The following is a 17,665-nucleotide window of genomic DNA, read 5'->3' as shown; positions in this document are numbered from 1 at the left end:
CGGCTTAACTCTCCTCACACGATCCTTCGCCTACAGAAGAGACAATACTTGTTTTATGCCGCTTAAGTTGCCAACCGACGGAATAGAAGGAAAAACTCGTTGTTAAAGAGGTAGGTTGTTACTATGGCCCCTTCGACCGACAATAAGTAACAAATGCATTTGAAATTTATGAACAAGATTTTCAAGTAAAAAAGACCGAAAGAGTGTTTGATTAGAAATATTTTACAATCAATGGGAATGAAAATAAATAAATAAATAAATAACTGTTTGGTTTTATATAATATAATAAGCTTATTTTCTCATAAGTCCAAATTTAATTCCCTGTTAAACTGAGGAAACGAATGCCCATTTTCATTCATCTGACTGAACAAAAAAAATTCATCATTTTCAATTTTTGAACGGAATCATTAAATTTGATTTTAAATAATTACAGCAAAGTAAAATGACTAACAACAAGCGACCACGATATCATATCATCGCTTCTAATGAATGTTACCATTATCTTAACACTTAAGTTACTGAATGACATAAAGACACTTGACTGATTCACTTTGAATTTTTTTTTTCTTCCTTTTTTTTGGATAACCTTAAATTTCCGAGTCAGCTTACACGTACTATCTAAACCCCGAATGACCACGAATAGCTTGAAATTATGTAAGGCAGACCAGGAACGGACCTAGTATCGTGCCACTGTATTATTTTCCCGTCAAAGGGTAAAAAAATTAGGCTCATAAAAGGTGCAACCGTATTAATTTGTTGTGTCACCATATGTATTTTAAAACTACAATGAGAACAAATTTTATTTGGTAAAATTGGTTTGCAAGACTTTTATTTCACCACAGACCCAAGTTCGAATTATGTTAGTGTCTTTTTCTTAATAAAATGATGTCAGTGTTTGAAAAAAAACACAGTATATTTATTTCTTATAGTCAAACTGTGCCGCCGTTTGAAAAAAATTCCCTATATTTTTTTTCTTATAATCAAATTGTGTCACCGTTTAAAAAAAATTATCTATATATTTTTTTCTTATAGTCAAAAGGTGTCATCGTTTTAAAAAAAATATGGATCCGTCCTTGAGACAGACCTCCATAATCATAAGAGTTTTTGACAGCTGCCGAATTTTAACATGGAAAAGATGAGATTTCCACTGTACCTTTAGCCTTTAACCAATACGCCCTTGCTTGGTCACACTTGGATTTGTTGCTCCCATCGTTTTAAAATAAACCTGTAAAAATTATAGCTCACCCTTTGGGACGCCCCACAACACCGACCATTCTTTGAAACGTCGGTATCGCACTGGTCTCACAGTATTACGAGAATAAAAATAAGAGGAAAAAATCACAGTATCCCGAAATTAGATGGATGGTATGCATATTCAGCCAACGACAATTCAAGGACAAAATAAGCATATATGCAATCTTCCGAAAAGTTCTAAAACAAATGTACCATTTTTTGGGAAACTTTTCGTTCACCGTTAAGAAAATAAATATGAGATAAAAAAAATAACCCATATATTTTACGTCGAGTATGCAAAAAGAGCTCAGTGTATCCCACACAGAGGTAAAGTGTGGAACCTGCAAAACTAGTGACGAATCATAAACACATATATACTTCAAGCTTTATCTTCGGATACTGATCCAAACAATGACATTGGTTTCGACTCACCTTTGCATCTTGACAAAACAATCTACGATCATCGACATAGATCACTTTGTCACTCCATACCATAGGGCCTTTTCATCAGTTGCAGGGTTGGTGGCCCGAAATTGACTTGGCTTTGTAGATTCCGCATTAATTTGTTTATCTTTGATATATATATTTCTACCATGTACTCCATTGGTACGGGAATGGTCCTAGCATGAAGAGTCCTCGTGAGATGGACCACCGAAAATAGGTCTCATGTAAGCAATGTCGAACCTTCTCCAGTAGGAGTGAATTGTGTAAACGGGCCGGTCCATTAGCATCGATAAATTGTCCTTAGCTCTTGAGAGATTCTCAGAAGCAGATTCTTCTAAAGACATCAATGGAAGTGTCATGTCCTCTTTTGGTCCGGGGTCGCAAGAGTCCCTCGTGGTGATTGCATTAAGAGGAAGCAGATGATCGACTAGTGGCTTTGTCAAGAAACCGAACACCTGAAATACAAGTCACTAAGAAACTAGAAATATTTTGCATCAACAAAGATCCCAGTGAATTCCCAAGAAACTATGCAATAAAATATTGACATTATTAGGTACATAACCTTAAATAAGATTTTAATTAAATCCATGACTCTCTCTATAAAGCCACTTTTTCTTTAACAAGTTGTCATGAATTTAAGAGTAAATTATGTTTTCCGTCCCTGTGTTTTTTAAAAACTGTGATTTTTGTCCCTGTAGTTAAGAAATTGTTGTTTCCGTCCCTATTGTTTGTAATTCATTGCTATTATCGTTCTCATAATTTACAACTTATTATCGTTTCAGTCCCTGTTGCTTAAAATTCTATGCTATTTTGTACTTAAAGATAGAAAGGGTCATTTAGGAAAACGACCTTAAATGATTTTAATTAAATTCATGATCTTTGGGCCTATATAAGAGAAAATCGGTTTATATTCATGAGAAGGTCACGAATTAAATTAAAATTTAATCTAGAATTATATACCTAAAAATCTCATATAGGAATTAATCCAGACACGAAAATAGCAATAAATTGCAAACCATAGGGACTAAAATCGCAATTTCTAAACCATAAGAGACTCGTAATCAAAAAGATTAACAAACCACAAGGACAAAAATCATAATTTACTCTGAATGTAATTAAAAACTCATTTAACGTCATGTCCCTAAATGACCTAATAAGAGCCTTTGAGATCATATCTTTAGTGGACGCTCCTACTATTTAGACAGATAACCTTTTTAATTAAATTCACGACCTGTTAAGGAAAAAATGGCTTCATATTCATAAGAAGGAAATTGACTTAAATCAAAATCTCATTTAAGGTTATACACCTAAATATTGGTACTCTCCAACATTCCCACTCGGACCCAATTCTTCTGTCATGCATTGGCATGCTCAAAACTGTCAGAAGGTTAATAATTTAAATATAAAAAAAAGGTGAGAAGGTTTAACCAAATGACCCTTCAAAGGGGTTTCATATATTCTAATATGGTATGAGATGTGAGGTCAACCAGGTCTAGAGACTTGAACCACTCTTTTGCCTCTATTCTAGATAACACCATCTAGCCTCCATTTGAGGGGCCGTGTTAGAGTCCCAATTCGTTAGACAAAGGCCATCTAACATGTATATATGTAGGAACTTTCGGGTCCTTTGGTTAAATGACCTTCTCACCGGGTTTTTTGAATCTATGACCTTCCGACAGTTTTGAGCATGCTATTGGATAACAAAATATTACATCTTCCATACACAAGAATGCCTAGAAACTTGTCAGAAGGTCATCGACTTAAAAAACACTTCTCATGAGGTCATTTACGAGATTTTGAGGTATATAACTTTAAAGGAGATTTTAATTAAATTCATAACCTTCTCACGAGTATAAAGCCATTTTTTCTTTAATAGGCTAGGAGGTTATGAATTTAATCAAAAACTCATTTAAGGTCATATACCTAAATGACTCGGTACTTTACTCCCCCCCCCCCCTCTTTGATTCTTTAAAGGGAAGGTTCTTATACACACACACACACACACACATATATATATAGGGAGAGAGAGAGAGAGGGAGAGAGAGAGGGTTCAAGGGAGCAAAACTGAGGAACATACCAAGTATTAACAACCATTCATCTATACAGTATGCATATGTGCATACTGGACAAATTACCTGTGTCCACACATAATACCGTACATATGAATGGCTGTTAGGGTGTTCCTCAGTTTTTCATTTTTTTATAGGTCTCCCCTGAACCTTACTCTATATATACATATACATATAGGTTCGATAGTCCGTGTCTAACTGATATGGAACTCCAACAAACGTTTCTTTTTTCCCTTCTATTCTTTTCGATTCGGCGGTGGTGGCATGTGAGAAGCAACACTGCTTTGATTGATAAACGTTTATGCTGACAGCACCAGGATAACAGATATATATACTTACAACGGTACTGAAGAGAACAATCACAATAGTGGTGGTGATCATCGTAGCTTTCGTTGGATCCAGTGTTACACCAGAGTGAGTGAACTACACAAACCAGACAAAGAATCTTGTACCTTTTAATTATTAAATTAAATTAAAAATGAGAATTGCAAAAACAAAAACAGAAATGTTCGAAAAGAATGCCTGTTTGAATGCCAAGGCGACAGAGACAGCACCTCTCATCAGACCAGCCCACCAAATAACCATCTAAACCAAATTGCATAAGATAAAGAAAGTTAATTTGGCATTAACAAGAAGACAAAGAATAGGAATTAATGTGAGAAGTGTAAGAAGAGATTTGGACCCTGATCACTTTTAACCCCAAAACAACCCATGAATTGCGCTTTAGAAGGGAATTGATCTAGTGGTTCTCTTCAATTAGGATTGATCCAAGGGTGGAGATCCCTTCTTACCCTTCTCACCACAACTTTCATTCTCACTGGAAGCCAACCCTTAACAAGAATATATAAGACTGCATGTCGACCTGGTGTTGTCCTGTGATCTTTGCAGACTCCCCTCCACTTCTGTGCATGTAATTGGTAATTACAGAAAGGGGAAACACAAAAACAGCACGCCCGAGCAATATCAAGAACATTACAGTGCAGTAAATACCCATTTTGGTCCCAAAGCTGTGATAAAAAAAACAGTCCAGTAAGTACCTGCTAGGTAAATATTACACATTCACTATAGCAAAATTGGCTTTATAGGACGCCAAATATGTAAACTTCCTAGCAGACTGCTTTACAGGTTTAAGTTTAAATAACTGAACAAACAATTACGCTTTATATGTAAAAGTGTTGTAATAAGTGGATAAGACGCATTTGCGCGTCCTAACAAGTTTATAGGACACTTTACAAAGAAAATTTCCTATGAACATATATCTTTTATAGGTTGCTTGTTTTTATAAGAAACTTTTCCGGACAATGGCATATAAAAGGACTAACAGGACCTTTATTTCAAAAGTATCCTAAAAAACTTGTTAGAATGTCAAAAAACGTCCTATCAACTTATCGTAACATCTTTACATATGACACATCCAATTGTTTTGGTCCTATAAAGCAGTCTATTAGGACATTTAGACATATTTGGCGTCCTATAAAGCCGATTCTATTGTAGTGATTATCTTCATAATGACGTATAGCAGTATAGGCAGGAACACTGCAGACATGCTCAATGTCATACCTAGAGAGGGAAACTTGTCATCGGACACCATTGACGTAAGATCATAAAGACAGAGAGAGATGCTCGTTTTAGGAAAGGCTAAGGAGTCGTTTACTAAATGCTAACTGGGTAAGTGCATACCTGGTCACTTACTTTATGGGTGAGCATGGCAAAAACTGAGAATCTTACCCGGTAAGAGGCATGGCAAGGACCGAGAGTCTTCCAAGTAAGTGATGGTGATAACTCTTACCCGGTTTGTGCTTACCGGGTAAGATTGTTGCCTACTATGCCATTTTGATTGTGAGAATCTTACCCGGTAAGGTAAGTGAGAGTGGTAACTCCTTTTTTTTCTTTTTTGAAGTATATAATATTTATATACGGCAAAATAAAACAAATAAACTCACTCACCCTCTTCACTTTTGGTGAGGTTTGAACCCTTGACCTCCTAGGAGGCCAAGGACTCACATACCGCTAGGCCAAAGGCCCTTTGGTGAGAGTGGTAACTCTTACCGGTAAGTGTTTTATAAACGACTCCTAATTCATCTTTTTAGTCCTCCTATACCTCAAAACCATAACACTTCCTTTATCTACTTGATGAAAAACAATAAATGGTATGATTGCTTTACAATAACTTGGTTATGACTCATACCCATGCCAAAAAAGAGAGCTTTTGTCATATTTTGATGATTGTTTACCTAAAATGTGATAGAAGGGATGCAACGAGAGTACAGAAAGAATTAAACCAAAAATGTTTAACATAGGAAGGAAATATATCAGTAGATTAGATACGTAAAATGACCACTATTACCTTATAGTGCTCATTTTCCACTTCGCATAGTCCAGAGCATCCATTCCCACATAAAGGAATATAAATGTTTCAGCAATGAAAGACAATGTCGCAAATGCATACCTGGAACCATAGAACTCTTTAAGAGAAGTAACCATGACAACTTTAAGTGAATTTACTTACTTGTGGAGTTCACTTGATCACTTAATTTCTTTCCAAATGCTGAAGGAGAGAGGTGTAAACAGACAAATTACTAATGCACTGAACCATACATGCCTGGTGGTAATTCTTGAGCTTTCAGTCACATTATGCCATGAATAATGAGACATCAAAACCCCAGCAAAAAAGACTGTCAGAATCCCACTGAGTTCAAATAGCTGCAAATTGCAACAGAATTTGACATTAGTTGTTTTACTTTTATCATCCTCCATCACGCAAAACTGAAGACTCAATGGAGTCTCATATCGGCTAGACACAGACCATCAAACTTGTATATATGTAGGACCCTCCCCTATATCTGTAAAGGTTTTTTAGATAGAGATTCAAAGGGTTCTACATGTCCTAACATGGTATCTAGGGATGGTGATTTGCCCTGACCCGGTGGGGAACCCGGTTCACCCGACCCGAACGGGGACAGGGATTCCCCGCTAAAACGGGTCCCGGGGCCGGGGATGGGGGATGTTACTCAAACCGGGGCCGGGGATCCCCGGTAGAATCAAACTAAAACATATTTTTACCGGGTTTTGACCGGGGTTTACCAGGTTTTGACCGGGGCTAGAATTTGACCGGGGACGGATGATAATCCCCGTACCCGCCGGGGACCCGGGCCGGGGGACGGTATTACAAACCGGGACCGGGGCCGGGGATTACAAAACCCGCCCCATCCCCGCCCCGTTGCCATGCCTAATGGTATCAGAGTCGAGGTCCATCACATCTAGGGACTCAACACACTCTTTCACCTCTGTTCTGGGGGAACCACCTAGCCTCTGTTTAAGGGGGCGTGTTGGAGTCCGACGTCGGCTAAACACAGACCATCAAACTTGTATATGTTTAGGAGCCTCCCCTCTCTCTACAAGGGCTCTTCTAAAGAGAGATTCAAAGGGGTCCACATATCCTAACAGATGCCATACGAGTTTCTTATGGGGTGCAAGTGTAGAGGTTCCGGTATCCACACCATAAAGATTAGCATATTATTGAATATACAGGCATAGGTTACAGTGTAAACTTGAAGTTAACCAATCACATAGAGGAATGATGATTTAGAATGTTAATTTGAAGCTATACGGCTACCTTTATAAGGTAAGCACATGTAGAAGGATATAAACTAGATCAATATATAAATCAATGCATCATGCAACAAGCAAAAAGGAACTCATACATGCCCATTACCTCGGCCAACATGTAGGACAAATATGCTACTAGAACCATCAAAGCAATTTCTCGAACACTTGAATGCCTGTTAAAGAGATATGTAGGCAAATGATGTTACTGACCCACAGATACTCTGTGTGTACCCATATTAGAAACAAATATAATCCTGTTCAGGCTTCCCCAGTTAACGGTATTTTTGTTTCCCACAATGTACACAAATGAATATTAACCTGCCAAAGTACAAGCCTTTAAGAATGAATGCAGTCACAAGCCCAGCCTGCAGAAAACAAAAGCAACTTGTATAGATTGTTGGTTACAAATTATTACATTAAGGAAGAGGGATGCAGTCAGAATATGTCTTGTATGATCAGGAGCTTTTGCCATTGAATTAATAGGACAAGAAATTGGACTAACTGTTACTCCAAGAATTGTGCTCATAGAGAATAGATATAAGAAGTCTACAAAGATGCGAAGAGCTGTCTGGCCATTGAGTGTATCTGCAGTCATTTTTTGAACTGCGTTGAAGAGAACAACTGATGTTGCATCATTCACTACTCCTTCACCAAAGACTAGGCTGTATAGCAAAGGTGTCTCATCTTGGTTCAAAACCTGCACAAAGATTTTCGACCAATGAACAAAACAGCATCACCAAACATGATGTCCATTATAGAAACTTATGTAATAGTATTTCGACCAACCTGTAGCGTACATACAGTATCTGTTGATGAGAAAATAGTCCCAATACCTAAAGGAGTACCATAGATTGTCAAAAGAGTTGGTGTCTAATCAAACAATCATAGATCAAGGCAGAGGTGGATCCAGATTTTTTTTCAGTGGTATCACAAAATAATTACAGTAGTATAAAATAAATTAAAATTATTGTAAAATAAAATAAATAAAAATTTTATATATGTTACTGTAGCCTCTCAATTTTCCGGCAACTATGTCCAGTGGTAGCACTTTTAAGGGTCGTAATTTTTTTAACACTATGACAGAATATATTAGTGGTAGCCTGTGCCATCACTGGCTAACAAGTGGATCCACCCATGGCCCGAGGGTTATCAAAGAAGAAGAGCTGATAGACTATTTTACTAAGATAGTCGCTGATAGTCAAGCCCTCAAATCCTAACTTTGGAAATAGCCACCAGCTACCTGCATATCACCAAGCACGACCAGAAATCAAGATAAATGGGAAGTGTGCATATTGATATAGTCCATCCAGTGTTATGACCTATGGCGCACTAAACAAAGAAACTAAACAATACACAGAATTTTAATATAATACCAGCTGCAACTATTGATGTCGATATGAAAACACCGACGACTCCGAATAACATAATAGGGAAAAGGTTATGGAAGAACTGTTTCTTCTTCACCTGAAATCTATTTGAAGTACTTGAAAATTAGTGATGCCATGCAGGACAACCAAACTAATTGAACAGACCAAATAGGCAGGCACCAACCTTACCCAGCATTGAAGATTATAGGCGGAAGTAGATAAATGAAGAACAGTTCTTCGTTGAACCTGAGCAAACTAGAACTTTTCCACTTGCTTCTGCATAAGATGATTGTTCCAGCAATGCACCCCTGTTCGTGATACCAGTAAGAGATGGTAAGACATAGACAACATATAGGAGTCTGCCTTTTACAGATGTTTCATCAACAACATATCATGGCTCAAATGAAATGAGGACTAAGTTGTACACTCCGAATTAAAATCCTAAGCTTATAGCTTCACTGGTTTAGATACACATTTATGACCTTCACAGCCAAATGAGTTATTTCTTAATCCAAAAATTGACATGACTTATGTGGTGATTTATATGACACCAAGGCCAACATCAGGCCACATGATGGTGTACGCTACGCGAGCTCGGTTTGGTGGTCGGGTCAGTGGTCACTGCAGCTAGATTGCGTAGAGCAGGGATCAATCGAGGAGCTCAGCTTTTTCCACTTTTTTTTTCCAATTATACCCCTTATATTTTTCCTATTTATTTTTCAAACATGTACTTTTAGTTCATTGTATAGCGTCATCTAACTTATCAACTAGTTTTAAAACATGTACTTTTAGGTCATTTTATAGCGTCATATAACTTATCAACTAAACTGTTCAGAAAAAAAGAACGATATTGTATTCTATGCTGTTAAAATCGCGATATATCGCCGATATATCGGATATCGGTCTCTGGAAAAATATTGGTGGTGAAATATTGGTTCGGATAATATCGCCGATATTTCACCGATATTTTGATGGAAAAAATCGGTCCGATATACCGATTTTCTATAAGGCAAATGTTTTGGGCTTTTTTTTATAACATGTTGGGATTAGTTGGGAGGTAATGAACAAGTTGGGCCAAGTACAAGAAGTAAAAGGGAGCGCTATAGGGATGATGATGATGATCATGTTGGAGATGAAGAGGAAGATTGGGAAGCTAACCTAAACGAAGAAGTGAACGTATTAGATGACGTTGACTCGGATGCCGAACCTATTGCTTGCGATTAGCTCGTTTTTGAACACTTATCCCATTTTGTTTTGTGAGACTTGTTTATGTGATGTTTTAATTTTGAAACTATATTTCTAAACTCTAAGTAATGCATATGATATGTTTATGGATGCATACATTTTATATATATATATATATATATATATATATATATATATAAAATTCTAAGAAATATTATATTAACTGCTATTTTGGAGATATATCGAACATCGGTCCTGGCTGATATTTTGTATTTTGACTGCAGTAACAGCATAGATTGTATTAGACAAAACCAATAAAGTTTTAAGCTTTATAATAAACTTTAAAGCTAAAATCAAATCTTTATTAATAAAGGTGGTAACTTTATTAATGTGGAATTTAAACTCCAAACTAACAAAACCACACATATTGAATCTATCTTTTGCGATAAATAGTAATACAATCCGGAGAAAGGGGTAGAAGCAAACTTGTTCACTTGGTGAACAAAAATTAGAATGCAATACTGAGAAAACTAAAATCAACCTGTTAGAGATAACGATGAAACGAGATCTGCACCCTGTCACTAAAGGTTTTAGACGACCACTCTATAAGTTGTGAGTCTACCAGTCGCAAAGCACCAGGATTTAATGCAGTCACGATTTTCATTTACCAATAGCAAGGATCACGGAAATAGAAGCAAGGTAGACGCAGAAAATTGTTGGTAGAAGAACACTGAATGCAACAGAAATTCGAGAGAGAGGACAGATTTAGTGTGTGTTTAGAGGTGGTTTAACCCAGTATTTATACCGGTTAAACCCCCTACAATCGCCCCCAAGTTTTGGGATCACGATAGAGACCAAGTCTCTAACCGAAATTAGCATGTTTTTTTATTTGATTAAGATTAAAGTTTAAATTTTGTAAAAATCAGATAAATCGTATGAATAATCTGTTAAAACCCAAATAGATATTACTGACAATTAACAGTTTATAATTAAACAGTAATTATCTATCGCTCTATAATGTGTACCAAAAAGATATTCGGGGCTAGGCTCCTTCTGCTCCGATGCGGCGTGCGCCACTCCGCGAATCTTGCGCCCTCGGCCTTGGCCACGCGTGTGCGCGTTAAACCTTCCACTCATGACCCCCACCATGAGTCCATCAACTTGTTCAAAGCCCAATTGGGAGAAAAACCTTATAAGGCTCTTTACATTTATTCTACCTACGAATGTGGCTCCAACCTCACTAATATTTCCAACATAAACCACAAGGGTGGTGCCGGATTGGTTTGAGCTTGGCTCCAAAGGTCAAAAGTGTCTGGAGGTCTCAAGGTCAAATCCAAGGAGAAATAAAAATCCCCTTGTGGCCACGAAGATTCAAATGCGGTGACTCCAGGCTACATACAAAGCAGAAGGTTGCCCTAGAATTAGTCAACTCGCATAGCGGGCCAGATTAATCAAAAAAGAACTTATCAACTAGTTTTTAGCAAACATGACTAGTTTATCGGTTAAAGCTACCTTTTGCGGCTAGTTTGCCAAACATAGTCTAAGAGGCACAATTTTGTAAGGTAGAAAACACACACAGTACAGGTTTATACCCCTTTGCTCAGCAATTATACCATTCAAATGGGAACATCAAAGGCTTGTAATTAGTTCCCTAAGATATAGAAGATTTCGGTTGTAAGTCTATAGCTATAGCTACTTAGGGATATTTAGTTAGTTACTTGTTAATTTTGTTAATTAACTTCTGTATAAAGCCTTCTTCATAGTTCTCCAGTCTTATTGTACTACGTTTCACGACAAAATGGCATGGAGAACAAAATAGTATGCCACTTACTCAAGGCGGTGGCAAACAGAAGATTTCAAGCTAATTTCCCAATTTATTTTGGGGTTTCTGCATTTAAGCTGCCATAAAACTTATCATTATGATTCCATTCTCTGCATCTAATTTCACCATAACTTGTGCTGCTTTTTCTCAAATAGGTTCCCTGTCACCACCATTTCATGGCGGTACAAGTTATTCATTTCCCCTCCCTCTAAAACCAGATTCCCTTATTAAGTTCCTTAAATGCCAACAGGTTTATACCTGCTTCAAGTTTTGTACAATTGATCTTATCTACATGAAGAGACCAACTGGAACGATAAAATGAGTAGTGGAATTTGGAAGTAAACAGATGGAAAACATTGGAGTAAACTTCGATCGAGAGGGGAAGAATTATAAATAAGGACCAATAAACAAATCGAGAAAAAAAAAGAGAAATCTTACAATGAGAATAGCAGTGATGGACTCGTTAGCCCAACGATATTCTTCAAGCAGGTGCCCGACGACCAAACACAAACAGAGTACCGCGACGAACAATGTGATCGGAAGGACCTGACTGTGACTACTCTCTAGGTTCATCGATAAATCATACAATGTAGAATTGTCATTCATCACCTCCATTTTTCACCGTTATCACGATCAATCTCCGATGACCTCTTCCGTTTTCCCGGTGAGAATTTAGGGTTACGGAGTGAGTGCGTGAGCATGTTTGTGTGTGCGTAAGAGCGTGTTTTCCCGGGAAAAAAGGCGCGAAAATGGAGACGGCAGGGGTGTGGATGTGTTACGAACGACACGTGGAATATGATGCATGGACGTAGCCACGTGCATTTCAGCAGGACTGTCACGTGGACCCGCGTGCCACAGAGACTAATAAGACAATGTGCATGTCGTTTCGTTTGGAGTTTGGACAAATTAATAAAAATAGTTATTTATTTTACCAAATTTATCTTTTAATCAAATTTTAATTTGAAATTTCTAAAAATATTATTACGGTTTGTTTGTTTATCTCTTAATAGTTTCATTAACAAACAGATTTTGAATTGTTAAAAAATGAATCTTGTTTGGCAAAAAAAAATGTATGTCTTTTAATTGTTCTAAAATTCTATGAATAATTTTGTATCATGAGTCTCTATTAACCATTGGGGAAATTGCATCAAAATGGAACCAACTTTCACTTAATTCCTATTTTGGGGAACCAACTTTCAAAATCGTCATTTTGGGGAACCAACTTCCACCTGATTCCTATTTTGGGGAACTAACTTGCACTTGATTCTTATTTTGGAGAACCAATTTTCAAAATCATCATTTTTGGGAACCAGCTTGTACCTGATTCCTATTTTGGGGAACCAACTTTCAAAATCATCATTTTAAGGAACCAACTTGTATCTGATTCCTATTTTGGGGAACCAACTTGCAAAATAATTATAGCAAAATAACTGAAATTCATTTTTTTTAAATGAATGTAATAAAATCTATTTTTCATTTCAATTCTCGTTTTTTTTAAGTTCAGATATCAAATTGAACATTTTTAAAAAAATCCAAATTACCACAATAAAAATTTGTTTTTTACTAATGCAAAAAAAATCAATTTAATAGAAAACAATTAATTGATGCAATTGGTTAAATATAAAAATCTTGAATGTTATATTTAATATTTAATTTTTATTGCATCAATTATTTTTTTTCTATTAAATTGATTTTTTTTTGTATTAGTAAAAACAATTTTTATTGTGGTAATTTGGGTTTTTTTTAAACATATTCAATTTGATATGTGAATTAAAAAAATGAGATTTGAAATGAAAAATAGATTTTATTACATTAAATTTTGGAAAAAAAAACGAATTTTAGTTATTTTTTTATAATTATTTTACAAGTTGGTTCCCCAAAATAGGAATCAGGTGCAAGTTGGTTCCTCAAAATGACGATTTTGAAAGTTGGTTCCCCAAAATAGGAATCAGGTGCAAGTTGGTTCCTCAAAATGACGATTTTGAAAGTTGGTTCCCCAAAATAGGAATCAGGTACAAGTTGATTCCCTAAAATGACGATTTTTAAAGTTGGTTCCCCAAAATAGAAATTAGGTGAAAGTTGGTTCCATTTTGGTACAATTTCCCCTTAACCATTCAACACTCTGATTCTATTGTAAACAATTATATTTCATTTTGCATTATATCATGAGAGCCTCTTAATCAGTCTGGTCACTTAATCATTCTGCATCAAACTATTCAGCAACTGTCAAACAGTCCTTACCTTTTTAAGTGGCACCTCCTCTACTTGTAAGCAAACTAATACATAAAATAAAAAAAATCAATTTTTACCTGCTTGCAGAGGTGTTACTTACGAACTTGGATAAAAAATGATTTTTTTCAATTTTTACCCATTTGTGGAAGTGTCACTTACAGACCAGGATGAAAAGTGATTTTTTTTTGTCTTTTAGCTGCTTTCGCAAGTTGAGAAGGTGCCACTTACAGAAATAACAATATTTTAGAAATCTCCAAAAATAAATGAGTAACAGATGAAATTGGTTCCTGAACATAGTACGGCATCATCTTTTTCTTATATTATATACTAACCAATTATAAAATTTTTTGTATAAATTATGAACATAAAATTTTATATCATATATCAACCAACTATATTTGTTACCAATTAAATTGATACCAAATTTTTGTGTTGTATACCATGTATGTTGCCACTTTCTCTCAAACATTTATATAACATAAAAAACCAAAATCAAAAGGTTATTTGCATAAAAAAAACCAAGACTTCAAAGTGGGCAAACATTCCAAATATAGAAATGTTATCATTATAAAGCCCAACAACTTTCCTTTAATAGAAAATAGAGTAAACTAGGATTCCATTTGTCATATGGTTTGTTAAAACTTGTCACTTTCATCCTTGTATTTTAAGATTGTATTTTTTGTCTATGTGGTTTTTGTTTTATTACCCTTTTGGTCCCTGTATGCAAAAAAATTTGTGTATTAATGTGTATATAGGCGAATGATTGTGAGAGAAGGAAATTATAGTGAGAAACGTAAAAAAATGTTTGAACAGGTTGATCACTTTTAATCTCATATCCACCAATGAATTGAACTTTAGAAGAGAAGTGATATGTTGTATCCCGGTGCACCTCACTAGTGTTGACATTCAGTTATAATTGATTCAGTGATAGAGATCTCTTCTTATGTTTTTCACCATAACTTCTTTTATCACTAGAACTCAACCGTGTATGTGTATGATATATACATATATATATATATATATAGAGAGAGAGAGAGAGAGAGACTTGGGATCACGTGAGAGTAGCATGTTTTGGTGAGACCCATGAGACTACTTTTTTACACTTGAAACTTCATAGCAAAATATTTTGAAGATAACATTCACAATGTTTTTACTGTAAAGGTTCAACTTTTTTTTTATCTTAACAGCGTTTTACTGTGAAGTTATCAAGTGTTATAAAATGGTCTCATTGGTCTCACAAAAACAAGTTAGTCTCACGTGAACCCAACCCTAACGTGTGTGTGTATATATATATATAGGGGAACGATCAAATGCAAACCACTCAATTTGTACAAATCATGCAAACTTCATTCAACCAATCATAATTTTTCATTTTGTTTATTTTTTTGTAATTATGAGAGCTTGATTAATCATTTTTATTGTGGAGGGTGTTAATCATAGATATTATCATCTTTATTATTTTAATTTTACAAAAATAGATGAAACAGTTTCATTAATTTTAGAGAAATACATGAAACAGTTTCATTAAGTATTATTTGAAACAATTTCACAACCATATATGAAACAATTTCATCAAAAAAAAGTATTATATGAAACAATTTCACAAGATTAAACAATTTCATGAAAAAATTTCATAATATTAAACAATGAAATGGACGGATGAAGGTGGTTTGCAAGGTTTACACAAATGAAAGCGGTTTTCATTTGATCACTCATCTCTCTCTCTCTCTCTCTCTCTATATATATATATATATATATATATAAACATACACACACGTGCACACACACACACACACTCATTGGGGATCATAAAACTTTGAGAAACTATGAGAACTTGTATACTTCTTGATGTATATATGCTATCAAACTATGTGTTTCATCATTAAGTCTATCTATAAGGTATGCAAGTATAGATGATGGATCGTGTGAGAATAAGAGTTAAAATGAGAAGTGTAATAATGTATTTAGACTCTTGATCATTTTTTATTCAAAACAACCCACGAACTATGTTTTTGAAATGAATTAATCTAATGTATCTCATTAGCGTAGATTAGTGGTTCTCTTCAATTGAGATTGATCCAAAGATGGAGATCTCTTCTTACCATCTTCACCATTACTTTTGTTCTCACCGAAATACAACCCTGCAAGTATATACATGCATTGATGTATATCTAATGAAATTCATTAGTGTATATGCATCAATGAATATACATTACTCACTGAAATTCATCAATGTATATGTATCAATGAATATATAGGTTTTCATGTTTTTCAATTTCTTTGCGGTTCGTATATAATTTGACCCACATATGTAGGGCTTAATTATTTGAGAACTTAAGGTAGTGTTTTACGTGATATTTTTTTCCATTGAAGACTAAAATTTAATACATTGATTAACATATATTTGTTTCACAATGTATTTGTTTCATATGTATTCAATTCACAATATGAAACTTCTTAGTTATATTATTTATTCCACAAACATATAAAAAATGTTTACACTGTGAAATAAATACACTAAATCCAAACTGTAAATGAAAAAAAATAATGTGAAATAGTACATGATAGACGCGTTTTCAAGTTTATCACAATTTTATGGGTTCTTAAATCAAGCAGGGACGGACCCATAAAATTTTCTCAAACAGTGACACCATTTGACTCTAAGAAAAAAAATATAAGAAAAAATATTCACAAGATGGCACCGTTTTACTATAAGAAACAAATATACGAAAAAAATTTCAAAATGTGACACCGCTTGACTAAGAAAACGACACTAACAAGATTCAAACTTGGGTATGGAGTGGAATAAAAGTCTTGCAAACCAACTCTATCAAATAAAAACTTGTTCTCATTATAGTTTCAAAATACATACGGTAACACACAACAAATTAATACTGTTGCACTTTTCACAAACCAAAATTTTTTTTACCCTTCGACGGAGGAATAATATGGTGGCACGTGTCACCGTATACATCACTGTAGGTCCGTTCCTGAAATCAAGACCCCTGGTGTGTGTGTGCGCCGTCTATATATATATATATACACACACACATATATATTAGTTGAAAATGAGATAAAAGTGTAAAAAGATTTGAAGGCTCGTGATTTAATGGAGTCAGTTACATGAAACAAATTCCAAACTAGAATGACAATAAAATGTTATTTTTAAACCACAGGGACTAAAATAGCAATATTTAACAAAGCACAAGGACTAAAAATATAGTTCACTCAGTATTACGGTCCCCACTTTTGACTTCTAGTGGGCCCAGCCAAATCAAATGGGTCCACTCCACGTTGCAAATGACGTCGTATTGGTCATTGCTTGTACGCCAGCAAGCGAGACGGTTGGCTGACCCATGTAAAGAAATGTCCTCCAATTCTCCCCCTTAGCCAAGTCGACGGCTCACTCTTCAGCCGTTCAGCCAAATTTTACACGAAATCTGAACAATCTTGCATTTTCCCCAAAAATATATTATTAAATGATGTTTTATTTTTTAAAATATAATTTCTCAATTTATGTTTAATATATATCTATACTATATTATAAAGCATTTGGCTAAAACTCTTAAAAACTTTTAAAACTCTTAAACCCGTTCATCCCTAAACGATTTCATCCCATATCTGAATTCGTGTAACTAACTGCAGATAAACACAATCAAATACAGGATAAACATCTCATTTTAAATATAAAAAATCTAAAATAT

The 17,665-nt window shown here is 35.1% G+C and overlaps 1 protein-coding gene across 2 annotated transcripts; it reads right to left on the bottom strand.

The window, feature by feature from the left end:
- Positions 1-1,515: 1,515 nt before the first annotated feature.
- On the bottom strand, positions 1,516-12,394 carry LOC112500207 (sodium/hydrogen exchanger 4). Of its 2 annotated transcripts, XM_025103572.1 has the most exons (14): positions 12,168-12,394; positions 8,912-9,030; positions 8,729-8,826; positions 8,536-8,595; positions 8,142-8,188; positions 7,858-8,052; positions 7,674-7,720; positions 7,462-7,528; positions 6,349-6,449; positions 6,094-6,195; positions 4,609-4,753; positions 4,269-4,331; positions 4,086-4,169; positions 1,516-2,132 (listed from the first exon to the last, which is right to left on the bottom strand). In XM_025103572.1, exons 1-14 carry the CDS (start codon positions 12,342-12,344, stop codon positions 1,854-1,856), a joined length of 1,584 nt encoding a protein of 527 aa, XP_024959340.1. In that variant the 5' UTR covers positions 12,345-12,394; the 3' UTR covers positions 1,516-1,853. The 2 variants fall into 2 exon arrangements, with proteins under 2 accessions (XP_024959340.1, XP_024959341.1); XM_025103573.1 differs by lacking the exon at positions 12,168-12,394 and having other exon boundaries at positions 8,907-8,960.
- Between the last annotated feature and the right edge of the window lie 5,271 nt (positions 12,395-17,665).

The sequence above is a fragment of the Cynara cardunculus genome (genome assembly GCF_001531365.2).
Source record: "Cynara cardunculus var. scolymus isolate 2C chromosome LG 17, CcrdV1, whole genome shotgun sequence".
NCBI lineage: Eukaryota > Viridiplantae > Streptophyta > Magnoliopsida > Asterales > Asteraceae > Cynara > Cynara cardunculus.
This window is presented reverse-complemented; position numbering and strand designations above follow the sequence as displayed.

Bases quoted from the DNA above. Each gene is read 5' to 3' on its own strand.
- LOC112500207 (XM_025103572.1), bottom strand. From the start codon at position 12,344: ATGGAGGTGATGAATGACAATTCTACATTGTATGATTTATCGATGAAC. The intron at 8,596-8,728 runs GTATTATATTAA...GGTGATATGCAG, and splicing joins GACATCAATAGTTGCAGCTG to GTAGCTGGTGGCTATTTCCA. The intron at 8,189-8,535 runs GTAAAATAGTCT...GTACTCCTTTAG, and splicing joins GACTATCAGCGACTATCTTA to GTATTGGGACTATTTTCTCA.